The sequence below is a fragment of the Hypanus sabinus genome, chromosome 4, assembly GCF_030144855.1.
Source record: "Hypanus sabinus isolate sHypSab1 chromosome 4, sHypSab1.hap1, whole genome shotgun sequence".
Lineage (NCBI taxonomy): Eukaryota > Metazoa > Chordata > Chondrichthyes > Myliobatiformes > Dasyatidae > Hypanus > Hypanus sabinus.
The window spans coordinates 137,420,001-137,447,743 of NC_082709.1; the positions used below are offsets into that span (position 1 = coordinate 137,420,001).

At 37.9% G+C, this 27,743-nt stretch overlaps 1 protein-coding gene across 1 annotated transcript in view; it reads left to right on the plus strand.

Moving 5' to 3' along the window:
* The first annotated feature begins 9,728 nt into the window (after positions 1–9,728).
* Positions 9,729–27,743, plus strand: part of LOC132392164 (limbic system-associated membrane protein-like) — a 558,511-nt gene continuing 540,496 nt past the window's right edge. The window contains exon 1 of the mRNA XM_059966013.1: positions 9,729–9,967. Coding sequence (XP_059821996.1) covers positions 9,813–9,967 — 155 coding nt within the window. The 5' untranslated portion in view covers positions 9,729–9,812. The remainder of the gene's footprint in view (positions 9,968–27,743) is intronic.

Below are 27,743 nucleotides of genomic sequence, written 5' to 3' on the forward strand. Positions count from 1 at the left end.
TGATGAAGTTTTTAGGACTGATGCAAAAAATTGCAAAATACATGTTTTATGGAAGTAATTTGGATGGAATGTATGAATTAAGTGTGTTTTTGAGCAGTACAATGGACCACTGAAAGAGAAAAGTGTGAAGGAGGTTTAATTTTATGATTGAATCCAAAGATTCTTTGAGGAAGATTGGCTAAATGGTGTTTGCAAAACATTTGTAATGATTAGAAAATTCATTGTCCATGCATTGCTCTGCCATGCTGCATGTAGGACTTTTTACTAATATTCAGAGCGATTCACAAGTTTTGTAAATTTGATGGAAGCAAAATTATCTCAAGCAGCCTGATAGCTTGTTTACCCTGCCTGATTTTGCAAACATCTGGAACATATTTAAGTTGCTGATTCACAAATCCAAAATGGATTTCTCCCCAACTGTATTTTTCCCATTGAAGCTTCAACAGCCCTTATTAGAAACCATTCAGTGCACTTGACAGACTCAGTAAATTAAACTTCATAGATTTTGTTTCTATTGTTTGAGAAATCATAATTCACATACTTTTACTGAGGTGAAGAATGTTATTACAGCTCATTTAAAAAGGAACCATTGTCTACACAGAGTTGTCATTCAAGATATTAATTATTTTAAAGAATCAACATCAAAACAAGTTTTGAATATTTCAGGGTACCTTTTGTTCGAAGGTATAATTCATTCATGTATGCATCTATTTTCTTCACTTGCAGTTTATTTTACTTGAGACCTTTTCCATATTTTAAGCCAAGTTTAACAAACAAGGCTTCAAAGTAACACAATAAATAAACCATAAAATTGAAATATTGCAATCAATTAGTGATTTTAAGTAGGATTATTAAAGAACTTTTTCTCTCCCTAAAGCATCTCCTTCTTGTCTCTTAAGTATCTCCATTAGAGGTCAGAAAAGCAATGATAAAAATACTCTTGGATAATCCAAATTAAAGTTCTGAAAACCCTGTTACACATCAACTGCTTCCTCCATCAGCTAGAAGGAGATGCCAGATAATTGTGTCAAGCTATCTAAAATTTAATGGTGAGGGTGATTTAATTATGATGTTAACTTATCTCTTAGGGAATACAGTTTGCAGTGATGGTCTTCAGAAATTTTAAATTCAGCCTGACATTGAAGCCTTTTAGAATTGATTGCAAAAAAATCGTAGCGGTATGGGAATTAAATTGGTGCAAATTATGTTGATTGCAAATTGCAACAATGAGGTATGAAGCCTAGAAGTTGAATTCCCAGCTGCATATTATCCTGGATAAAGTTACTGCTGTTTTGTCATAATTATTAATATAAATCCTGCTTCTCCCTGCTGAACGTACTGCAGGGAGATTCTGCGCTAGATGAACTGCATCAGTTCTACAAGGTGGGTCACTGTTATCTAGATGGGAATGCACAGAAAATTGAATTTAAGTAGGATTACTATGGTTGATGCAGTGGACTGAAGAGTCTGTTTCTCTGCTGTGTGACTTTTTCATTCCATAAATCCAAGATTCCATGGCCTTCTCAAGGGTAGTTAGGGTCGAACAATAAACGCTAAACTCACTGGGGCATCTGGATTCCAAAAAAAAAATAATATTCTTAAAAGCCTGTAGAAATATAATTTTCATGAAATCTCATGGCTTTGGCATTTAATGCAAGGTTAATAGTTAACAATTGAAACTTTGGAATTGTTATAACTTCTTTTAATTATGAAAGTATTTCACCATTTGTCTAATTATGCAAAAATAATTGGCTTAAACCAGAAATATGGCTTGTCCTGGGCAAAGGAATTAATCACTTTGCTGACACTGGTAGGCCCAAAACATAAAGCATATGGAGATTTGGAGCTCATTTTAACTTTTCTGTTCAGCTGCTGATAACTGGCACACTCTAGGTGAATACAAACAAAACAAAGAGACATTAAATTTGATAACATGCCATATATTACAACAAATAACCAAAATCTTAGTCAAGAAAATGGTTTGTTAAGGATCACTGCGAAGTACTAGAGAGAACCAGTGACAATTTTTTTCCAGTGAATGCCAGAGCTTCAGGCTAACACAGCTAAGGTTGAGATTAACTATGATTGTGATTAAATTTGGGGATATGCAAGATATTAGAAGTAGTGGAGAGCTGAGAACTGATAAAGCACAGCAGGTTACCAAGTTAGAGAAGGGCAAGACTGATAAAAAATCTCTAAACAAGGGCAATAATTTTCAAATTAAACTTCAAAATTCTTGAGTGATTCTGTGTCAACCTGGAATTCTACCAAAGATATCACTGGGAGAAGCCATTGTTATTTAAGTAATATAATATCTTTGAAATGGTGTGCAAAGGGTTCCTGAAGGTTGTCATACCCAGGAGGTGTGGGGTGGGGGTGGTAATAAGCTCCCACTATCTAGTAAATGCTCCCAATAGTGTGCATTTCAAGTAGTCTCTGACAACCAAGCCCAACTCCAGGACTTAGCTACTAAGCCCAGCGGAACTGTTTCTACTGAAAGGAGAATGGTAAAAGGTGGGTTATTGGTGCTTAAAACCAGTTGCTTTGGGCAGATGGGGCTCATTAGCTGTGGTTGGCAGCTCATCGGGGAGAGAGAAAACTCTGATCTCAAACCTCCCATGCTTTGCAGCTAAATTGAAGGTTTCAGGAGTAAACCCATGAAAAAGTTCTGTGGAAAACTCTGACCAATGGAGGGCCGCTCTCTGGAGTGTGAAGTAGATCACGGGGAACAACTGAGTAACTAAGGCCAACCTGGAATTCTACCAAAGATATCACTGGGAGAAGCCATTGTTATTTAAGTAATATAATATCTTTGAAATGGTGTGCAAAGGGTTCCTTAAGGTTGTCATACCCAGGAGGTGTGGTGTGGGGGGTGGTAATAAGCTCCCACTACCTAGTAAATGCTCCCAATGGTGTACATTTCAAGTCATCTCTGACAACCAAGCCCAACTTCAATTGATAAAATTTAGGAGGAACAGCAAAGCTATGAATCCTGGTTCAGTGCAATAAGAGTGCTATTTATGGAAGGGTGTGTATTATTTTCTTTTTGCATTCTTATTGCAGCAGTACAGAGTCTATATCTGACACAGTTTACGATCAAAACAAATTTAATTTACTGAACACAAATTAGGCATATATCAGATTTCCTAGATTCCTCCCATTCTTGTATTGTTAATTCTGGAATGAAAATCTAACACAATCACAGAAAGTGAATCAGTAAGTGCACTTTAGGTAGATTGCACTTCCTAATTGTGTTATCGAGTTTCAAATCTTTAGTAACTTCATTGACAAAAGGACTTTGTTCCCTGGAGTTTAAGAGAATGAGCGAAAATTTGAAAAAGGTGTACTAAGTTATGAGGGGTAGGGGTATAGATGGGGCACATGCATGCAGGTCTTTTCCCTTGAGATTGGGTGAGACTAGAACTAGAAGTTATAGGGAAAGGTGAAAGGTGAAATATTTAAGGGGAACATGAGGCGGAACTTCTTCACACAAGGGTAGTGCAAGTGTGGAATAAACTGCAAGTAGAGGTGATAGATGTGGGTTCAGTTGTAACATTTAAGAGAGTTTTGATACATGCATGCATGCATGAGAGCGGTGTGGATGGCAGTGGTCTGGGAACACATTGAAAGGACAATCAGAAAATAAGGTAGCACAGACTAGATAGGCTGAAGGGCCTTTTTCTGTGTTGTTGTGTTCTATGACTCGATACCAAAAAGCATGTGAAGTATATATTTTTGCTTGTTTGCAATTAAAAAGAGCAAAACTCATTAGTGTTTGGGTATAATCCGCTCTGTTTCTTTGGATTGACTAGTGTGGCATAATAAATTTGGGCTGCAAATATGCCACTTTTAACATTAAAATGTGAATGGTAGTAGAGGAGACCATTAACTTTTAGCAGGCCTTTGTTATAGCTGCTTTTGTAATGGAGTTGATATATGTCCCTAATATTAGACCATTCGCATAGCTGTCTCACTTACAGCTCGCAAAAATTCATTCATTCATTTTATATCATGCTTTGTATGAGATTAGTTTCTAAGCAATCACACTAAGATCAAAAATCTAGCACAAGATCAGATGTAATGCAAGAGTCATTTCCTTTATAAAAGGTTTGGGTTTAAGAAATAGATCACTATTTCTGAAACTCAGGATGTTAGGTGGCACTCAGAAATGAGAAATAAGCATTCCTGATTTAGATTATTATCTTTGATCACGTTCCCAATTGTTTTCCTCAGAATCTGAAAACCATGGTTTATTCTTGTAGTGCTACTTTCTGGCAGACTGTTTGTGAATTAAGCAGATTAGACTGTTGGATGGTTGAATAATTGAAAGCATATGTGAGTGGGATCAGCTTTAATTTGGGATGAACCTACTTCTTATATGTCTTATTTTCTGTGTCACTGTACACAGCAATGTTGACCTTTGGCGCATGCACACTTGATTTCCAGAGCAGTCAGGGCTGGCTTCCACTAGAGGAGTAGAAACATAGAAAACCTGCAGCACAATACAGGCCCTTCGGCCCACAAAGTTTTGCCGAACATGTCCCTACCTTAGAAATTACTAGGCTTACCCATAGCCCACTATTTTCCTAAGCTCCATGTACTTATCCAAAAGTCTCTTAAAAGACCCTATCGGATCAGCCTCCACCACCATTGCCAGCAGCACATTCCACGCAGTCACCACTCTGAGTAAAAAACTTACCCCTGAGATCTCCTCTGTACCTACTCCCCAGCACCTTAAACCTGTGTCCTCTTGTGGCAACCCTGGGAAAAAAACCTCTGACTATCCACACGATCAACGGAGTACTATTTTTCATGAAGTTATTCGATTAAGATATGGTTTCTGGAATTGTTATTCTCCCATACAAGACACACATAAAGAGTTTCACACATAATTTATCGTTTGAACACAAGCAAGTTGAGTCAGAGCCTAATTGCCCTCTGCTCCTTATCACTTTTTACATTGTTGCCATGTATGCTTTCCTTAGACACAAGAGATTCTGCAGGTGCTGGAAAGCTTGAGAAGCACACACAATGATGGAGGAACAGAGCAAGTTAGTTACATCTATAGAGGAAAATATACAGTCTGTTCAAAAGGTTTAACTCTTTTGACCAAAAATTACTCAGGGGACTATTACTTTATGCTCTTTGTTTAGGTTTGCGATAACAACCATGGTACAAGGGAATCCACAAATAAGCATTTTTATTTTAAAAATGACTGTGCCACTGACAAGGGAAAGTTAGGAAATGGGCAACAATTCCAACCTTGACTACTTAGTCCATTTTTTTTTTCTCCTCAAACTGCTTTAAATCTGATATCTATTAAAATCCAGGGATCATTGACAAGGAGATATTAGATTCATGATGGTTAATCTAGTTCCTCAATAGTTTAAAAGCCAGTGAAGTACCCAAAATGCTTTCTAACCCACATGGATGAAGCAGCTGAGATTTAACACATGGTCGAAGGAAATTCATTTCAGATTTCACATCCACAGAGATGCTTCAACAAGCATCAGTGTCTTGCTCATAGAGAGAGACACAGAAAAGCATTTAGGTGGTGCAGCTAATTGGTATTTCTTTATGCCTGCTAGAGCACATGCCAGTAACACTAAGGAGTGGGATGAGATTAAGCTGTGACCTCTTCACAGCTGAACAGCTTGCAAAAACATACTGTGCAGACTTATATGTGAATTTGTTTATGATACCAAAACACTGCCATTGTCAAAGGAACAATTCTCCACAAGGTATTGCCCTTCAAAAAAGAAAGATCAAATATTAGCTCAAAAATTTATTCGGCACCTGAAATTTTGCACCATATTGGAATACCAGTCCTTAGATTAATTCTTCTTTTGAATTTGTCAGGGAGTGACATGTAGATTATAGTGAAATCTCTGTGTTTATTCTGAGTTTAGAAAGCATATTATTGTATTTTCCACTATGCTGCCATATCAGATACAGCTGATTACTAGCTTGTTTACATGAGAAGCCTTTTCCATACAATTTAGACATGTTTGGTTGCAGTATTTGTTTAAATGTGTGCAGCAGTGGGAGTTTCTGATGATCAATTTGGAAATGTACTGGAATCAGATGATGTAAATTCAGTTTATGCAAGCAATGCCCAAAGGCAGAAATCATTGTAACATTAAATTGGTAAAAATGCACAAAGTTACTGACAAAAAAGGTGCTGATGTACTTTTTACTGTACAGTTCCTGCAGGTTATTCTTGATTTGTTCCCCCCCCCCCCCACCCCCAGTGTTCATCACACTTCTTGTTTCTTTAGCTAGAAAGAGAAATAGTGGAGGCCATTGATCCCTGGACAGCTGCCACTGATGAGCTTCATTCTCTGCTCAAAGAAGTTGTTGTTACAGAATGTGATGGATGGAATTAGCTTCTCCTTTCTTGGATGGTTGCTTTGTTTTAATGAGTTGTTGCACTTTACCAGCACAGACTGATTAATAACTGCTAACTCTTCTTCTGATCAAGTCACAGTCAACACTTGAACCACTGACTGCAGTTTTATGCTCCAATCCTGCAGAATCAATTTTATTATTCACAGATCAAATTTTCTCAGCTTCTTTCATTGCTATCTGGTGTCTCTATGTAAATCCCAATCCTGAACTCTCTTTTAAGAAAGGCTGTACATTGTGACAATGCTGAAGTTAGGGTTATTGAGATGACCCAGTCAAGCTTACAATCCTTACTGCTGCAAGTTACAAAGATTGATAATGTGAGCATAATTTATATATGATTATACTCCATTCACTGCATTTTCTGACAAATATAAAGACCCTGCCTCCAACAAGACCATAAGATATAGGAATTAGGTCTTCTGGCCCATCAAATATGCTCCGCCATTTTATCATGGCTTCCCCCCCCCCCCACCCTGTATCCATTCAAGCCCTGACTAATTAAGAATCTTTTAACCTCTGCTGCCTTAAATATATCCAATGATTTAGTCTCCACAGCCACCTATGGCAAGGAAATAGACAGAATTACCATTCTCTGCCTAATGAAATTCCTCACCTCCATTCCAAAGGATGGCCCTCTATTCTGTACCCTCTGGTCTTGGACTCCCCCATCATAGGAAGCAAATTCTCCACTTCCACTCTATCAGGGCCTTTCAACATTAGATTGATTTCAATGAAGTCACCCCTTACTGCACCTCTCAAGCACCTAAGGGTGCTTACTGTAATTTATATTTCTCTGTGCATAAGATGGTTGTTATTTTCTGAGTTAATTGGTTTTGTTTGCTGAATAATACGCTGTCTGCACCAAACCATGTATCCTGCCCCGCCTCCAAATCACTTGCTTATAGGATATTATTGATAATCACGGTATAAATTGAAGAATACCCTCATTGAAAGAAACAAAGGAAGATAACAGAATGAAGGAATAGATTGTGTAGTAAACCTATTTATTTCTATTTATGGCGGAACCCACCTATTTGGTGGGTCTAGGATCAAAATGGAAGAAGAACTAATAAAACAAAATTTTAGTTAAGGGGTATGCTCAGTGGAGTTCTAACAACAGCATGTCAAAGGATGGATGGATTTGATCAACTCAGTGAGTTTTGATGTCATATAAACACGAAGGGGAAAGGACAAGGATTTCCAACAGGGGATATTGGATCATGTTATTCATTACATCTCTTCTATTCTTCAGCCACATGAGCTGGGGTGACCAATTGACTCCTCACTTATTAAAGAGAAAAAACATTCATTTGCATCACCCAGGAATGATTTTCCAGTTGAGATGTTGCCGCGCTGTGATGTCCATTGATGTCATGGTTAAGATTGATTTGTTTTATTAGGTTTGTAGGGATGGTTTGGGGACAGTACGGTGAGTTTGGGATCTGGTTAAGGTATAGAGACATGAACAAGAGGGAATTAGAGGTCAGGGGGAGTAAAATAAATGTTTGGGCAGGTGTCCGAGTCTGAGTTAGTGTGCTCCATGGTCAAACATCGGCGATTTCAGAAGTTGGGTCATAGGCGCTGACACGACAGGTCCGTTCAGAGCAACAAGTTCCAGGAGCTGGTGACCACCCCCCCCCCCCCCATCAGGTAACTGGGTTAGGTTGCCCATGTGAATTTGAAATTTAAGGCCCAAAAGTTAAATACAGCAAAATTTGGAGAGCCAAAGGTCAACGTCCAGGCCCTGACAAGTCCAGAGGTAGAAGCTGGATGGTTGAAGACTGAAGGCAGATGCCCCAAGGAGTCATGAGGCTGTGAAGGAGTCACAAAGGCCCAGGGTTAATGGGATTGGAGGATAGCGGGAGTCTGGAAGTCAATGCTTAAAGGTCAAGTCCTGGATGAAGGCCGCAGTTGGAAGTCGATGTTTGTAAGTCAGAGAATCTGGGAATAAGGACTGGAAGTCTGGAGGTGAACTGTCATGGGGTTTGCAGGACTGTCTGTGGGGGGGGGGGGTAAAAAGATGGAGTGGGATAAGAAAGGGGTTTGTTTTGCTGCTGTTGTTGTTGGTTGGGTTGTTCTGTCGGATACTGTGTGTATTCAGAATGTTTGCTGACACTTGTGGACTGTCCCAGCACATCCTTGGGTGTGCCTATCTTTAACGCAAATGAAGCATTTCACTGTTTTGATGTGCACATGACAAATAAATCTGAATCTGAGTCTGATTCATATTGTTTTTTCAAATGGACCAAGCATCAGGCTTGTACCAATTGTCCTTTTCAACTGTTGATGTAAATCACCAAAAAAGATTAAAGATACAAATCTAAACTCCAAAAGCTCAGTCTGAGGGTCTAACTTAGCAAGGTAATTTGCAAAAGGGCAAACCTATGAGATTTTTGGAGAAAATACAGTTGCCGAAGTGATTAAAATCAGGCTAAGGCCCAGGTTAGAGTCACAGTCAGCTGTCTGGCCAGGCTGCAGAAAGAACTTTTTGGATGCTGTTGGTTAACACCCCAAAAGTCAGCAGCAGTAACTTTTAATATTTCAATTGATATTTAATAGATCCCACTTGGCCAATGAACTCTTTATTCCTCTGAACTTTGATCTGGGTAGCACTTACAAATCTTATCCACATACTCAAAGAACTTGGTCCAAAATGACGACTCTTGCAGAAACGTTTAAATGCAGTTGTTTTACCAATCTGTTTTATATTGTTATGAATAGGCACTTTGCATTGATTAACAAGGCTTATCTTTAATTTTGTGCTTTAGTCACTTCTCTGTTCCCATTTGCAGTATAAAATTACTGCATTCAGATAATTTTATTAGGTGTTATATTCAGACTTTTCACTGCAAGAATGAAGTGCCACAGATAATTACTGCTTAATCTTGTCAGCATCAGTCATCCAGTGCTGAACACTTCGGTGTTTGCAAGTTTGATTTGCAAAATGTATTACTTTTGCCAAAAAAAAGGGATTTAACTTTATTCCTCACTTTAGCAGCTTGTTGAGTTTCTGCCTCAAAGCACAATTCTGTTGTCTGGGTCGAGTTGCCTCAGATGGAGCTGTTGCCATGGTGATGGAGTGGTATCAGACCTTCATCAAGCGTGCTGCCAAAAGGGTGGCAGTGGTGATGGCGGTGGTGGTGGGGGGGCGGGGGTTGGGGAGGGGGTTTTGTTGGGTGGGGGGGAGGTGAAGTAAGGAAGCGTGAGGAGGAAAGCAGTCAATTCACGCTCAGAGCATCGCTTCACATATCTCTTACAAGTGATGCCTCTGCTGTCAGATTAGTGGGAACTCAGCTGGTGCTTGGAATTGCAAAGCTTGTTATTAGTGAAGACAGCTTTAGTGTTGCCAGAGTGTTTGGGAGAGCTTTTTCTTTTTAGTCCGGCCTGCTTGTACTGCCCTGACAATGGTATCTCGGGGTCCTTTTTATCAGCGCCCACTACCCGCAATCCTTCTGAGATTTCTCTGCCTTCTTCCAACAGGACTGCCGGTTAGAAGCGTGGACTTCTCCAGGGGGACGGACAACATCACCATCAGGCAGGGAAATACGGCTATCCTCAGGTAGGAAATGCAACTAATTATGTGGAACGAAGTACAAACAATGGCTCATTAACACCCTGTTGCTTTTTCCAGTCCTCTGAGACAATTTATTTCTTTGGCTCTTTTTAACATAATACTCACTGGCTTAAGATCTGAGAGAATTCTGATTGCCTCACTGTTATGCAGGTCAGATATTGCAGTTCTGCAGCTTGCTTGTTCAAAATGTTCGTGTAGTAGTCGGAATAATATCTTTGTAAATGTAGAGAAACAGAAAGCGGGTCAGTGTGCCCTGAGTTGCAGGCACCCTCAAGTATTGAAAGGGTTACATAATAACTGCTTACTGAGAGCCTGGAAAAAGATAATACATTGCGGAAAGCTGCGAATGCTTTAAAGGAAACATTGAAGGATTGTTGTTTTGGATCTTTTCGGGGTTTTCTTCTTTTTGGCAATTTATCCTTTCCTGGAAGCACTGGGGCGATCAAAAATGCAAACGATAGGATAAAAGTAACTCTTCCTTGTTCAACTGAATTGTTGTAAATAAAGGTTGATTACTGGATCCTTGCACTTCTTGGCAACAGTAGGCTTTGATGGATTTCACTGCTAAAATAGCAGCTTCAAAAATACAGCCATTCTTGCAGAACATCGCACTTAAAATGATAACTTATACACTGAGATGAGCACAATGTCAACACATATTGTAAGTGTGAAACAGTCTGTGTGCTCGTGGCAGGCAGAGAGGGCGAGAATGAAATCTGGAGGATTTTTGCTTGAATTATGTAGAAGAAATGAATCATTTTGCTTCATCATTCCCTTCTCTTATGACAATCTGGATCAAAAATGTGCATGTTTAATAATCATGTCTCTGTTCATATGTGTTTTGTGCATTCATATGCACTGAATATCCATTTATTGTTTAATCCTCCACAGCACTGTCTGCTATGAACAAAATCCATTGTTGAGGTTTAAAGAAATCCAAAGCAGGATATTGTGAGGGAGAATTGAGTATACTAGTCTCTTGTCACTGAGCAGGTGTTGAGGGGGAGGAGAGGGTCACATAAAGTTTTTTTAAAATAAGATATTAACTCTTTCATTCCTTCTCTGCAAGCTTCGTTTTATAGTTTTTCAATTATTTATTTTCTATTCACTGGTTTCTCTCTGTCCACATTCAATATTGCAATAGGCAGACTTGGATGCTTACTTGGATGTTGATGGGAAAATATATTTAAACTCTCATAAATGAAATCTTCATCCTGATACTGGAGAATTAACAGGTGTGGAAAAATTTCTCAGACACATTTATTTCGCTCTTCGCATTGTTTGCGTGAAGCTTCAAACACATTCTGCAGGGGTGCTGTTCTGCCTTTCTCTTCCTCTCCCAATCCATGTGAGGTTACAGATTTTGTGACAGTTGGCCATTCTAAATTATCTCGTCTGAGGACCCATTCTTCATGTGTGAGCCTGCACTGAGTGCCAGCTATTCAGCCGTACAAGCCATTGCAGCCAAACTTGTCAACAGATGCATGCCTATCCAGGGTTAATGGCTGTCAAGTGTGGGGACTCTATTTGAACTTATTTCCTTCTTCTGTAACCTCAGAAGTTCAAATATAACAACACAATCTCCTTCACCCCAATTAAAGTCACGACCCAGTAAAGGCAAAATGTAAATCAGATGCTTTCTTGATACCCATTGCTTTTTTGTACTTCAATTTTTATTTAGATTCATCCAGTATCATCAAAATAAATAGTACTATTAATAGAGCACAGTTGGCTAAAATAAGGATGGCATACAGAAAATTTAATCTTCTTTTAGTCCATAACAATATTACAGGGGTATGTAGTTTCATGCCTCTTTCTGTCTGAAGTACAATTCATAAAAATTTAAAGTGTAAAATGTAAAATTATGCTTGGAAAATAAAATTATGTTTTAATACACTTAGTGACAATGAAACACGAATGTTTCCTTGCTGATAATGGTGAAGTATGAACAAAATGCAGGGCAGATCGTTCTGACCATTGCAGTCAGCTTCCTTGTAAACTGTAAATTATAATTACAACTTTAAAGTCACTGTGTATTTCAGCACTGTTTCAAGAATAAGGGCTGTTTTGCTCATCAGTAAGTCATGGACTCAAGTTCAGGATGGCGCTTGGCTGTGTAACCTCCAATTTTCAGTATCTTTCAGAGTTCCCTATCTATGTCGATTCATGAACAGCTCTTAGCTGGGTGAGAAATTGTACTTCTGCTTGATTCGTAGACCAATTGTGCTGAAGAAAAATTAAAATATTGCATTGAAACTAAGATAATGAGTTCACACTTGCATGCAGAGGGAGCCAACATTTTCATTTGATAAACTCTGCTGACCACCAATCAGATATAGGTGATCAGCAGTCCCAAAACTAATGCAAATGTATTGTGATGTAGCAAAATGTGTGATTTTGTTCTGTTTTACTTCGTACCCATTTGAATAGTACTGGGAATGTTATACTCCATCATGACACTAATTTCAATGTGTATCCATGACAAATATTTCCATCAGCGCTGGTGCACTACAAGGCTGTGTGCTTAGCTCCCGCTCTACTCACTTTACTCTTATGTTACTGTGTGGATAAGGACAGATCCAATTGCATATTTAAGTTTGTTGATAATACCATTGTTGCAGGCTGAGTCGAAGGGGGTGATGAATCTGCAGATAGGAGGGAGGTTAAAAATCGGATTGAGTGGTGCCATAACAACAATCTCTCATTCAATGTCAGTAAGACCAAGAAGTTTTTTATTCACTTCAGGAGGAGGAAACCAGGGATCCATGAACCAGTCCTCATTGTGGAATTAGAAGTGGAGAGGATTAGCAGCTTTAAATTCCTCAGTGTTATCATTTCAGTGGACCTGTCCTGGGCCCAATACTTAAGTGCAATTATGAAGAAAGCACAGCAGCGCCTCTAATTCCTTAGAAATTTTCAAAAACTTTGCATGACATCTAAAACTTCGACATACTTCTATAGATGTGTGGTGGAGAGTGGCTACAACACAGCCTGCTATGGAAACACCAATGCCCTTGCATGGAAAATCCTGTGAAAAGTAGTGGATAAGGCCCAGTCCATCATGGGTGAAGCCTTCCCCACTATTAAGTACATCTACATGGAGTGTTGATGCAGGAAAGCATTATCCATCATCAAGGGCCCCCACCACTCAAGTTATGTTCTCTTCTCACTGTTGCCATCAGGAAGAAGGTACAGGAGCCTCAGGTCTCACACGACCAAGTTCAGGAACAGTTATTACTGCTCAACCTTCAGGCTCTTGAACCAGAGGGGATAACTTCACTTGCCCCATCACTGAAATTTCCCCACAACCTATGGACTCACTTTCAAGGACTTTTCATCTCATGTTCTTAATACATAGTGTTTGTTTGTTTATTTATTTATTTATTTATTTTCTTTCTTCTTGTATACAGTTTGTTACCTTTTGCACACTGGTTGTCCTCACTATTGGTGTGGTCTTTCATTGATTCTATTATGGTTATTGGATTTATTGAATAAACCCATAAGAAAATGAATGTCAGGGTTATATATGGTGACATACATGTACTTTGAAAATAAGCTTAGTATGAACTTTGAAATATTGATCACAGTATTTTGGGATGAACATTGGGTGCACTCACTGTTCTGGGGATGGGAGAGTATTCATGTATTTGGCTAGATGTCCAGCTGTCCCAGTAATGGAAAGGAGACAACAAAAGCATAGACTGTTACTTGTCCAACGTCTATGGGCTAAGTCAGTGAAGGAATTGATGCTTCCTGTGAAACATGGAAGAAGTCACAGAAAACCCTCCCGAATCCAGGAAGATCTGTAGTCAGATTGGCTTGGATTCACCCAGTGGATTAGTAAACGAAGAAGCAAAGCAGAGAACAGAACCTGATCTCCTGTATTCAAAGTTTATCTGAGTTATTTCTGATACAGTGAAGAATATTACAATTTTTAAATAATTAAATAAATAATATTAAAACATTTGAATGAATCAACAAATTAGTTAAAACACAAGGAAATCATTCAGAACATTAAAACAAAGTAAAAAAAAATGATCTCAAAGTTTCAAAACTGATAATCCATTCAAATAAGTGAAGATGCTGTTCTTAGGTCAGATGGGGCTGGTGCCAGATTGAAGAGACTCGTTCCACACTGTAACACTTACCCTTGAGTCACTGGTTAACAGAGCCATTCCAATTTGGTCTAAAGTTAAACATGTGAAAGAAGGGTGATCTCATTTCACCAAACTCCAGAAGCATACATTGGATATAGGCAAAGTTTTAAATTATTTTTAAATTATTTTTATTTTTATTATTTTAAATTTATTGTTGCCACTTCATGTCTTCAGCAGAGAAGCAGTTGTCCATCAGTTTAGTTGTGCATAAAGGGCACTGGTGACTCAAAAATCCTGGTTAATGAAAAAAAAACAGTCAGATTGAAAGTTAATGCATGTTAGGCACTGTTGAATGTGGGTTGTGTGTCATACATGTAATTTTATTTTCCTTAACTTTGCTTTGCCCTTGACTGTCTATAATGCAGGTGGGTGGGGAATACAGGGAGGAACAGCTTTGAACAGCACAAAAATATTAAGTGTATTTTATTGGAAGTTAATGGTGCATTGTCAGCTATTGATTTAGTATCCAAATTATTCTCCATCTAGCAGAATAACATAAACCTAACTCAGACTGATTAAGAAGCCAGATAGAGGATTTACTTTGCATTTATTGCCAAACAGGTTTGCAGACAGACAAGATTAGAATGGGAGGGAGTTGTCTTATTAAATGCCAAGGTAATCACTTACTGTTTTAACTTAGAACTGAAGATGTTGCAACTGTTTCTAGAAAACCAAATGTAAGGAATTAATAGTAAATTGAAATAGACAATGAATTTGAACTGAACGTTTACCACTGTGGGTTGAACTCTGGGCATCAAAATTTTACCCAGCTTGGAAGCAGATCCATCTCTGTCTAATCATGCAACCAGCCTTTCAGCCTTACCCATTTTGTCTTCTGAGTACTGACTTGAGCAGGCATGACATATTTTTCACCCATGATTTATCCTCCATAAGACCATTCATGTGTGACAGGATCAGGAATGAGGCTTTCCAACTTCAGAAAGGATAATGGAATCGCGGCCAGAGTCAATCCTCCTCAACTTCACCCATAGTAATAGGAAGGGCAATGTGATAAATGACAAAAACATCAAGGCTTTATGCAGGTTTTGCAGCAAAACATGCCGTTGGTTAATTAGTGCAGATAAGTTAGCTTGATTTAGCCCAACAGCCTGGTGCTCTCCCACAATTTAGTGGTTGCAATTGACCAAAAAAATCAGGCTTTGCACCCCAGGGAATTGAAGAACAAGACCTCAGCAGTGACAAGGTTTCAGCTGGTTGACCACTGACCAAAAGAGAGTTTTAACAAGAGGCAAAGTTGGCAGGCATTTGGAATAGCCTTTAAATAGCTTAGATAATAAAAAAACATTTTTAAATATAAATGCATTATTTTAATTAAGATTACGGAAATGCTTCTTAAAACAATAAAGTTGATTAATGCATACTAAAATTATAAGGAGAAATTTGAAACTTCATATGAAGTAAGTAAAATAGAAAATGTGTAATTGATCTTAATTTTATCTTCCTGGTCTCCAGGTTGGGAAAACAAAGGGTGATTCCCAGTCTATAGCTACTGTGGAATCATAGAAGTCATTGCCCTCTGCTATGTTGATCAGCTGCACTCTGCAACAGCTTGATCTGCACCTCAAACAGATCAAAGTAATTTTGAAGCTGCAGAACTCCCAATCAAAGACGGCATGATTCCAGCCTTTCGTTTGGTTAGTAGAGCACAGGTGCTGGAGGAGAGTTGGGCAATATAGAGGGCGGAAAGTGAGAGCTAGAAAGAATATGCTGTTGAATTATTCATAGTTGTAAGTGTTGGAAATTGAGGTACACATTGGTCTATATGATGAATCCAGTGAACTTTATTTTGTCCTCTTATTTGTTCAGGAATCGCAAATGTATGCACAGAATGTAGTGGTTGCAGAAGTGTTCATATTAGAGTCTGCAAATAAAACCAGCACTTTGCAACATAACATTGAAAATGTCTACAGAAAGTATTGATGAATAGTTAGTGAATGTTTCTTGTTGTCGTAAAGATAAGAATTTAGAACTTACCTTTATTCGCAAAATTTGATTATGGGCTACTTTCATTCCACTTCTCACTGCCTCCTGAGTTTAAATGTATCTATTGTTTTTGAGACTAGGACTGTGATGAAACGTTCAAGGTTTATGTGACATTTCAGAATCATGGTGGAAATATGGAATGTAATATTTGCCTCTCTGAATTATATTCAGTTCCATAGCTATGTAATTTAGCACCTTCTCATTTGTTGTTGATTACTGTTCAAAATTGGCTGGATATTTATTGTTAAAATGACTCAGATTCTGAGAGAGACTGCAGATGCTGGAATTATGGAGTAATATGCACAAAATGCTAAAAGGAACTCAGCAAGAAATGCAGTATCTATGGAGGGAAATGAACAGATAGTGTTTCAGGTTGAGACTCTTCATGGTAGCATGGCAGTTAGCGTGACATAATTGCAGCATGGGGAGTCAGTGTTTAAAGTTCAATTCTGTTGCCATCTGTAAGAAGTCAGTGTGTCCTCCCCGTGGAATGCATAATTTTCTCTGGGTGCTATGCTTTCCTCCCATAGTTCAAAAATGTACCAACTGGTAGGTTAATTGGTCATTGTAAATTATCCTGTTATTAGGTTAGGGTTAAATTGAGGGTTTCACAGCAGTGTGGCTCGAAGGGCCAGTAGTGACTATATTGCATTCATCTCAATAAATAAATAACAAATGAAATCTGGACGGGAAAGAAGGAGAGCAAAAGCAAGAATAAAAGGATGGTGGAGGGGAGGAGCATGAGCTGGTGGGTGATTGGTGAATCCAGGTGAGAAGGATTAGGTAGAAAGGTGGGATGGGGGATGTGAGGGAGGAAAGGGAATGATGTGAGAAGCTGTGATAGATGGAAGAGGCAAATAGATCTGATAGGAATGGAGGACAGTGGACCATAGAGTAAAGAGAAGAAGTTTAGGATTCGGTGGAAAACAGTGGAGGTGATGGGCTAGTCATGAGGGTATGAGAGAGGATAGAGAAAAGATAAAAGAGCAAGAAAGCTAAGGGAAAACAAAGAAGTGGGTGGGGCATAGAAAGAAGTGGTTATCAGAAGTTGGAGAAATTGAAGTTCATCTCATTATGTTAGAGACTACCAAGATGAATAATGATGTGTTGTTCCTCTAATTTTCTTCTGGCTGTAGAGAATACCATGGGCATTAATGTCAGTGTGGGAATGGGAAGTGGAATTAAAATGGCAGGCCACCAGGAGATCCTGGCTGTTACAGCAGACGGGTTGAAGATGCCCCCACTCTTCTATTCTGGCCTCTGTCCTCTTTCCATTGAATCTTGATAAAGTAAGGGTTCACAGACCCCTCGGTTAAGAGGTCTAAGGCATAAAAAGGTAGTGATCCCTTGTGATAAAAGTTCTTGGCCTGAAATATTAACTATTTGTTTTCCTCCATAGATGGTGCCTGACTTGCTGAGTTCATCCAGCATTTTGTGTGTGACTCAGATTCCAATGTCTCTTCTAACTTCATTATTTACCGTTGCTACAGCTTTGATGTATAAATAACTAACTTATTTTCGTTTCAATCGGTAACACTTTCTTCTTGTCTGCTTTGAATTTATTCTGCCATTGTTTCACCATTATCTCAAGATCTTGCCCGCCACAGAGACGACGTTACTTTTTCTGGTCTGATATCTTTTGTCCTACAGTTCTGAATTCAATTTCTTTATGTGAATTTACAACAGAAGATTTTCTGAGCGCCGGTATTTCATTGACATGACTTCACACCTGTTCTGCTGGCATTGTTCTACAATCATTAGCTGCCTTCATATCCATTGCCTGTATTTAGCCTACCTCCCCCAAGACCATCACTTTAATAAATGGGCTTTTGGCTGGAAATTTTCAAAAGGCTAAACAAATTTTGCATGACCTCTTTGACCCTCAACTGTTATACTTTATTCAGCTGTTATTGATGACCCTTCTATTACCTCAGTGCACTGTTGTGATGAAATAACATGTAAAACAAAGATTTTCACTGTATCTCTATACATGTGACACTTATCAACCATTTCCTTACCAAAATCAAGAAGCATCATGCTGTAAGGTTTTATTACAGCCCACTTTGATTGTTATTTCTTGAATAAACGTTAAGAGAATCAAAGAGTCAGCTGCCTTTTGTTATGAATTAACCCATGTGGTATAGTTACATGAGTAGAGCTTTTGACCTTGAGGAGAATGCAGATGTTCAGGAATTTAATACAGAGGTGTCACTAAATGTATTTTGGAGGTACGACAATGTAAGGGGCTGCACCGTAAGTGGGAGGACATTGAGAAATGTGGAGGATCAGAAGGATGTAAAGATCTTTGAATGTGGCAGAACAGTTAGCTTAGGTAATTAGAACCCACACAGCAAGCTTTCCTTTATTAACTGGGCATAAAATAAGTGAGCAGAAAGGTTATCTTGGAAATGAATACTGCTTTTATTTGATCATGCTTAAGTATTATATGCATTTCTGGTAACCATGATAAAGGAAACATGTTAATGCATTAAAGAGCTGCAGAGGAAATTTGCAAGAATAGCTTCATGCCTTGAATAGATGTGGGAAAACTGGATTGTTTGGGGTTGTGCTTTATTGGATAGTGAGTAGAAGCTTAATTAAGATACATACAGAATTAAGGGATGCACTGTAGATGTAATAAATATTGAAAATGGTATTGCATATAGAAATGTATCAATACTAGAAGATGCAGATTTAAAGCAGGGGTTCCTAACTTCGGGTCCATTGACCCCTTGCTTAATGGTATTGGTCCATGCCATACAAAAGATTGGGAATCCCCAATTTAAAGTAATTAACCAAATGCAGGTAAGTCAAACGTCTCAGGGACTTATTTCCCTGAAAGTGTAATTGAGGCAGAAATGGTCATCATACTTAAGAAGTAGCTGGATGTTTTTGAGTGGTGACCCATAGGCAATGGATCATGTACTATTGGTGCAACAGCACTGGGTAGATCTGTCTCAGGTACAAAAAAAAAACATAACATTTCAAATGCTTCTGTGAAATATATTTGCTTTTTTGATTAGAAATACCCAGGTTGACTCCTGATCATTTACTCCATTCCTTGACATGGAGCTTTGTGTTAATTTTTCACTCTTGTTGAACATAGGGTACAATTGGCTGTTTCCATTCTAGTTCCTCTATCGCCATAAAGGTAATCAGAACACCTCAATCGCTTCACATTTTTTTTAGTTCATGCAACAATACCATCTGTCCCAAGAAATTGTTGTGTTTTCAGCTTGTTTAGCCTGTCCCAGGTTTCCATCTCAATTATAGCCACGTCATTGATTTCATTGGGGTATGTTCTTTTGTCATGTGCATGGTGATGAAATTTTCTTTGTGAAACTTTGGAGGCAGTGGCTATTCAAGACATAAAACATATGTATGTACCTCTAGATTCATGCCTGTTCATACCTTTTGTGTTTTTTTATCCTCTTATTACCAAATCATAATTATTAAGGCACTATAGGATATATTTGAATGATTTGCTCTCAGCTGTATGCTTTTGTTCTACTCTCTACTTCATCATATTTTTAATAGGTTCCTGCAGTGCCTTGTATTCTTCCATTGTGATCTTTTTCTCTTTGTTTTCTCTTCAAGTTTAGGAAAGACAGTTTTTTTGCAATGTAGCACCTTACATTTATTTGGTTTAGGCTAAGTTTGTTGGTGTTGGGATTGCATTTATTCTTCTGTCTTGACAATGTACCTTTAAGTGCATTCATTTTACTTTAACAGAGATAATCTGAGAATGTTTTCATTGTATTTACGCTGATTTTACACTTGTTTCTTGAATTTACCATTTAAGCATTTCTCAGGTTTAGAAATTTCTGACTGCCAGGTAATAAACTGTTATTCTGTGGCCGTTGTTTACATAAGGGACATTCCTTGAACATTTTCTGGGTCGTTTACCACATCAAGGTAAGCAATCCCTCTTGTTTTTTTTTACACACACACACACACACACATTAGGCCAAGAAGCATGCATGAACTGCGTCTATATATTGACTTAAATATAGCTCAAGTTTTCCTGACTTTCCTTTTGATTTTGAACTCATTTAAAGAACATTCTTACTCTTGCAACCTCTGCTGTCACTTAACCTGTCAAATTCTTCTTATGGTGACTTGATAAACTCCAGGTATCCCCTGTGTAATACAAATACTAGAAAATTGAGAGTACTTGGTTTCATAATTAAGACAGATGCAGCCAAAATGCCTGGAGAACTGAAAAGAGTTATTTTTTCATTAAAATTGCTTTAAGCATTCAGCAGAGCAGGTAGCATTTATGAAAACTGAACAGAATTAACTGAAACATAAACTGTTTCTGTATTCAAAACTGCTGACTGATCTGTTGTGTGTATCATTTTATGCTTTTAGTTCAGACGTTATGCATTTGCAAATTTTAAAAATTTTCATTTAGTATTTCAGCTCTTTGGAACTAGAAGCCATTAGCCATAAAGTCACACAGTACAGAAACAGGTCCTTTTTCCACCATCTCCATGCTGACCAACAGGCAACTACTTTTACTATATCCACTTACCAGTAGTTAGTCTGCATTCATCTGTGCTTTGGCAATTTGAGTTCTTGTCTGGATAATTCATAACCATTATGAAATTTCTTTCCTCCAGGACTTTTTTAGATTGCAGTCACCTTTTGGGTAAAATACATATTCCTTAAATCCTCCCCAATTCTCATCTTAAATATCTGACATCTGATTTTAGAGATACAGTTATAAGAAATGTTTCCAACTATGCATCATTTCTTTGTATCACATAATTCTGTATATATCTGTCAGGTCCCACCCCAGCCTCTTACGCTCCAACAAAAACAAACCCAGCCCAGCCACTGTCCTCATAACAGAAATGCTCCATTACATGCAACATCCAGAGGAATTTCCTCCAGTTTGCAATCACATCCTTTCTGCACTGTGACAACAAGAGTATTACATAGTATTTCACCAGTGGCTTATCCAATTTTTTTTGACAGAAAGGCATCATAATCTCCCCACTTTATATTCTATGCCCTTGTTAATGAACAGGTGTCACCTTTGCCTCTTCACCATCTTATCCACTTGTGCTGAACTTGACTTCCAATGTCTATTTGTTTCTTAGTATTCTCAGGTCAAATAATTCATTATGTATGTCTTATCCTTATTCATCCTTTCAAGTTACATCATCCTTCTCCTTCAAGGATTAAATTTGTCCTGCCATTAATCTGCCCACTTTACCAATTGGTTAATATCATTTGGTAGGCTATGACTGTTCTCTTCACTATTGGCAACATCAGCAGACATTCCAGAAGGATTTGAATTGTTGAATGGGAAAGTGAGAGGGTGTTGTTTGAGACTGGGTTGGTAATACTGTATTTGGAGACTTGCTGGGTCTTTGTACATAGAGGAATTGGAGGTTCAGCAAGCTGTCCGATAGAAAAGGACCTGCCATATTTAAATATATATGTTTTATATTTGTTTCTAATGCCACCACATATTCTTCTTTTCTACCACTGCAGCATTCAATTCTAGTACCTCTCATACTGTTGCATTTATGCCTTGGCATAAATTTGCCTTCTAGTTTATTTTTTCTCTTTCCAGATACCTTTTCTATATCCAACTGCTTATCCAAAGACGTATCTCCTCAACCAGTCATGATGCAAAGTCTAAAACCAAAATGTTGACAATTCCATTTTGTCCATAGCTGCTGCTCCACCCAGTGGGTTCCTTCAGCAATTTAATACTTTGCTCTGAATTCTAGCATCTGCAGTCATTTGTGTCTTCGTGTATATTCTATTTTATGCCTGCCCTCAATTCCAGTTGAATTATTTATTCTGCTGCCTGAACTCTCCTCACAAACTGATTTATTTAAATATCGTCCATGTATCTTGCATCTTTTTTTTTCTTCTTCTGGAAGGATCTATGATGCTTATTAATAATTATTGCTCTCTTCACTTTGTTTTCGGTTACTCATTGCTCTCTTCAGATTTTTTTGCTCAAGTTCTCTCAGTGCTCTGAGGTACGCTTCAGTTACCCTTCCAAAACTAGATGTTGCAAACTATTCTGATTTATATGCAGTTTCTTTCAATTATCATGCATTTGGTATAAACTTCAAGGACTGAGGATGTCCCTGGACTCCATATCTCCCCAATATTGTTTATAGTTTTTTGCTCAATATAATGAGAAATGCCACTGTCTTTTTTCATGATAAAGCCATTAATTTTGAAGACAGTGAAGTGTGTTCTTTGCATTAACAAACAGCACAATGTAAGAATGTACTGGGGGCAGCCCAGAAGAGTCCCCACACATTCCAGTCCCAACGTACCATGGCCACAATGTTTATCAGAACAACATAAGCAACTAGAACAACAACAACAACAGAAAAATAGCAACAAAATAACAACAGGAGCCCCCTTTCCTCCCTCCGAGCCACAATGCTGTACAGTATATATTCAGTGGCCATTTAATCAGGTACATCTGTACACTAACGCAAATATTGAACCAGCCAATCATATGACAGCAACAATGCATAAAGGCATACAGACATAGTCAAGGGGTTCAGTTGTTTTTCAGACTGAAGGTCAGAATGGGGAAGATTTGATTTTTTTCAGAAACTAATATTCTCCTGGGATTTTCAGGCACAAAACTTTCTCGAGTTTATAAAGAATGGTGTGACATCCAGTGAGTGGCAGTTCTGTGGGTGAAAAAGTCATGTTAATGAGAGTGGTCAGAGGAGAATGGCCAGACTGGTTCAAGCTGACTAGAAGGCAACAGTAACTTAATTAACCAAGCATTACTGCAGTGGTGTGCAGAAGATCATCTCTGAATGCACAACACATAGAACCTTGGAGTGGATGGGCTACAACAGTAGAAGACCACAAACATACTGCATTAGGTACAGGAGGTACCTAAAAAATGTGCTGCCTGAATATATATATACAAACGTATTTAATCATTTATGTTTAGCAATGTAACAAGTTTTCTCAGGCTCACAGATCAATGGATCAGGAATCAGATCTGGAAACTATCACTGGATTTCTAGTTGGTTCTTGCATTTTTTAGGTATATTTGTAGCTGCTGCATGTTCCATTTTTTAATCAAATTTTATTTTGACCCATTGCATTTTACTTACTAGATTCAATGCAAACTTTTATATTTTCATTAAGCAATGCCTGAATGGAAATCGATGCAATGAAAGGATGCAGTTAAGTTCAGACAAGGAATCAGACAGGGCACTGTGATATTTTCCATCTGGAGAAGTTGTAAGAGTCTTCATTCTTGTGATCACTTTCAAGCTTTAAAACTACCATGTTGAAGATTCTAAAAAAAATACAGATGGGAACATAGCTGAATTATGTATTGGCAGAATGAGCTTTAACTTCATCTTCTGTTGGTTCCAGGGCTGAAAGTTACTGCAAATAGTAAGTTAGGTTTACTGTGGACACTGATTCTCTCTTCTCACAGCCAAGTTCCTGTTCTGACAGTCTGACATGTTATAAAAGATATATAAGATGCTTTTATGAATGTGGGCAGTGAGAAATGTCACATTTCTTTGAAGGCAAATGCATGTTGTTGAATTACTGGCATTCAAAGTTACAAAAATATGTTGTTGCATGCATGGGTAGAGTAAATCAATACAATTATGATTCTGGACATTAATAAGTAGTTTAAAGGCATTGCACTGCTCCCATTTTTGTAGTCTAGCCTTGGTTCCACTGATGTTTTATGATCAAACAATTCAGTACTCTAATGTGATTATCTGCTCTTTCACCCTGCTGTAACGTATCAACTTAATTTTCCTCTATCATGGTTGTTGACACTACTGGTATGTGCATTTTATCACACTGTTAAAAATTAGCAGTGCATCTGTGCAGTGGTGGTAATATTGATTATATCAAAAGATAAATAAGGCAATATCCTTTCACTTTTCCAATGTTTTATTTGACAATAATTGAGAAAACATCCCGAGCTAAACAACATAGAAATAAATTAATATTACCACATTCTATGGCAAAAATTCTGATACTGAAATGAAGAGACATATTCGATAAAGTTACTTCAATATTAACTGACAAGCATATGAGATATTCACATAAAAATCCATTATCTCATATATTAGTTAGGATCAGGTAAAGTCATTCAATAAACTAATATCTTAACATTAGCATCTTAATCTTTAGATATTCATTTAATCCTTTGGTTGTCTTGCAATTATAATGCAAACTAGCACATTGCTGCCATTCATTCATTTTGTTGTGCTTTCCCCCAAATGAACCACGTTAATAGTGCAGTTTTTATTTTTTTTGCAGATTGTCACAAGGGTATTGGCATTGGGAATGATCCAGTTTCCACTCTCATGTTCACTGTAACATTTAAGATCAAACATATTAAATTCTTTATCAAACAAGACGAAAGTGCAATTCATTGACAGTTTCTTGTATCCACCAGAGTTTTAACTTTTCTCTGCAATCAGCGTATTCAGAGTTTCTTTTTTGTTCCTTCACCCTTTTGATATCACCTCATGAAAAATTATTTCATTATTATAGTTTACAAGGTAATTTATCTTCTCTGCATAAGGGAATCCACACTTTCAACTATGAGTTGCTGTGTTCTCTTATGCAGAATTATTAAAATCTGTCTAGTTGAAGATAAGTGCAACTGAACTTATTTTAGCATCAAAAATAATATGTAAATATTTCAATAATATTTGTCAAGAGTACACTTTATTTCCTGCATTTACCACACTGGAGGATACAGTCCTTTTAAATGCAGGACAAATAAGGTATCCAGAGAAACTGGTGTAACTTGCCCCAACCATTGGGTCCTGCCAAGTAAGAGAACAGAACTGTCCTACTTATACTGCAGTTGCATTAGTACAACTCCAATCAGCAGTAACATCACAGCGGTGAGAGAGCTGCTCAGACTATTTTTTAGATTGTGAACGCGTTTGCTAATATTGTTAGCATCTCCATCGGCAAGGTCTGATGGGACATTCATCTTACTATAATATCTGTCTAAGATTTACATTATTGACATTCTGCAGTTTTACTCTTGGGATTCAATTCATAACTTTAAAGTATGTATTCAGTGATTCTTTTACATTGATGTTTGTGTTTGTTAGCAAACAGTGCTGCAGAGCCAAATCTATGCCAGTTTTATCTCAGAATAAAACAAGCAGTGTAAACAGGACCTTTGGCTGCAGAAAGACCGTAATACCTTTATAGATAGAGAGATATATATGTATATATATAAATACATATATTATATAGCTGCAGGGAAAGTTTGGTTTGTCCCAAAATACTTCTTGGTTTGCTGGTCTAATCGGACCTTTCTATCTGAGTCCTAAACCAGCTAAAGGGTATAGAGGCAACACGAGTGAATCTGCAGATGCTGGAAATAAATGAAAACACAAAATGCTGGCAGAGCTCAGCAGGCCAGACAGCATCTATGGCAGGAGGTAGTGACGAAGTTTTGGGCCGAAACCCTTCAAAGGGTATAGATGTTAATTTAGAACTAGATCAAGCTCATGTATAGATTTTTGTTGACCCTTGAGCATCATAAGTTGCCTCAAGACAAAAGTACTAGGCTGTGGTAAGATGTTATGTAGGGTGTCTTAGCTTGAATTCAAAACACACTAGACAGATGATCCAATCCAATCCAATCCAATTACAATTCCCTGAGTTTTGAGTGGCTGTCAAAGCAAGTTTTGGAGGAAGTCCTTGCCAGTGTTCAACTTCATTCCAGATTTTCTGATGGAACCCCAGGAAGTACAGGAAAGAGAGCAAATGCAAAAGTAAAGAATTGAATTATGTTATGCAAGCAGTATTTTAAAGTATTAAGGTAAATTACTGAAAGGTGAACAATGAATCAAGTTTCATTTGTGAACAGCCTTTGATTAAATATATAACAATAACAAATTTGATGTTTGTATGCAATGTTGAGCAAAGGTCATCATACTTTGATAATAAATGCACTTTGAATTTGAACTTTAATCGAGTTCTTACTTTTGTCGAGTAAAGAATGTATGGGTACATTTAGGAAGCCAACAAGTATGCTGATTTTTTTACTCTCTTGTAAAAGCTAAAGTACATGGTTTGTTCAACTGTTGAGTGTAGATTACAATTTACCACAGCCAAAAATTGTGTGAATCTGATTTGTTTTAAAGAGCAACTTCATTCTTCAGAGAGTGTAGGCCTTGCTACCACAGGAAGGATCAAGGTGAACAGCAGAGACAAAGCTGGTTAAACACATGAAGCAGTGAGGAAAAGTGGGAACAAACAGACAGGGAGAGGCAAATGGACACGTCATGAATGGAGGTTAAAATCAAAAACTAACTAGAAATTCTGATTTTTTTTTTGCTCAGTTTGCTTGAAGCAGGTTCTTAGCTGGAATCAAGGGAGTGAAGGAGTGAAGTTGCTTTGGGAAGTGTTGATAAGGTTGGATGGCAGTTTTGCAGTGGAAGTGAAGAATATGTGGGATCGCTGCTCCACGACATTTGCTCCACTCTTCACTGCAGTGAGGCTGAGGCTGTGGGCCTACTCTAGGCTTCACGTCTGTGAGCTCCACAACATTTTGCTCTGCTGTGTGATGAACTGAGGCTGAAGCTGTGGGCCTGCTCTGGCTGCTCCGGGCTTCATGTCTGTGGACTCACTTTTGTTCTGAATACTGTTATTCGCTTTTAATTTTGCACAATGTGTGTTTTTTTTCTGTCCGTGCATTGGGTGTTTGTTGGTCTCTTTTAATGGATTCTTTTGGGTTTCTTGTTTTGTGGCTGTCTGTAAGGAGGTGAATTTCAGGGTTGTATAATGTATGCATACTTTGATAATAAATGTACTTTGAACCTCATTCAATTCCACTTGATTCAGATAAACAGATGTAAATATCAATGTGTGTTCTTGCCATCATTGATAGATCTAATACTTTTCATGATCACAAGATATGCTAGAGTAAATTAGAATAAATGAAATACTTCTGAAGTTAAGTCATTTTAACTACATAGGAAGTGTTAGGGTTGTGTTGCGCTAATTCCCATGCCCATGGTACTTCCACAGTATACCACACCTCGTGATGACAAGAATAACTAGTGAAAATACCTTACCAAACTCAAATCAATTAAACTTACCAAAAGAGAAATACTATAAATACTTCAAATCCAAATAAAAATACAGGAAATTCTGCAGTGTTTATCATTTGTAAAGAAGGAAACAATTAATATTTCAAGTCGAAGACTTTTATCAGAGCAGCACATAGGAAGAACAAAGTGTGTTAAGAGCATCTAAGAAGGGAAATGGACAGCTGATGTTTCAGGTTGTGAACCTGTCTGCCTCAACCCAAAATGTTAATAATCCATTTCCCCCACATTGATACCTGATTAAATTAGTTCCTCCATATTCCAGCATCTGGATTCTCTACTTTCTAGATCTTTCCTAACAATGTGCTGTTCAGCCTGACTTGATAACACTGTCCTTCCACAGACAGGACAGTATCTAACCTACTACATATTATCATTATATCCAAATGTCGGATTTTAGCCAGAAACATCAACAATTTCTTTCCTCCCACTACTTCAGTCACTTTCAGCAGGTTGTATGCAGGACCATTATTTTTTGTTCTTATT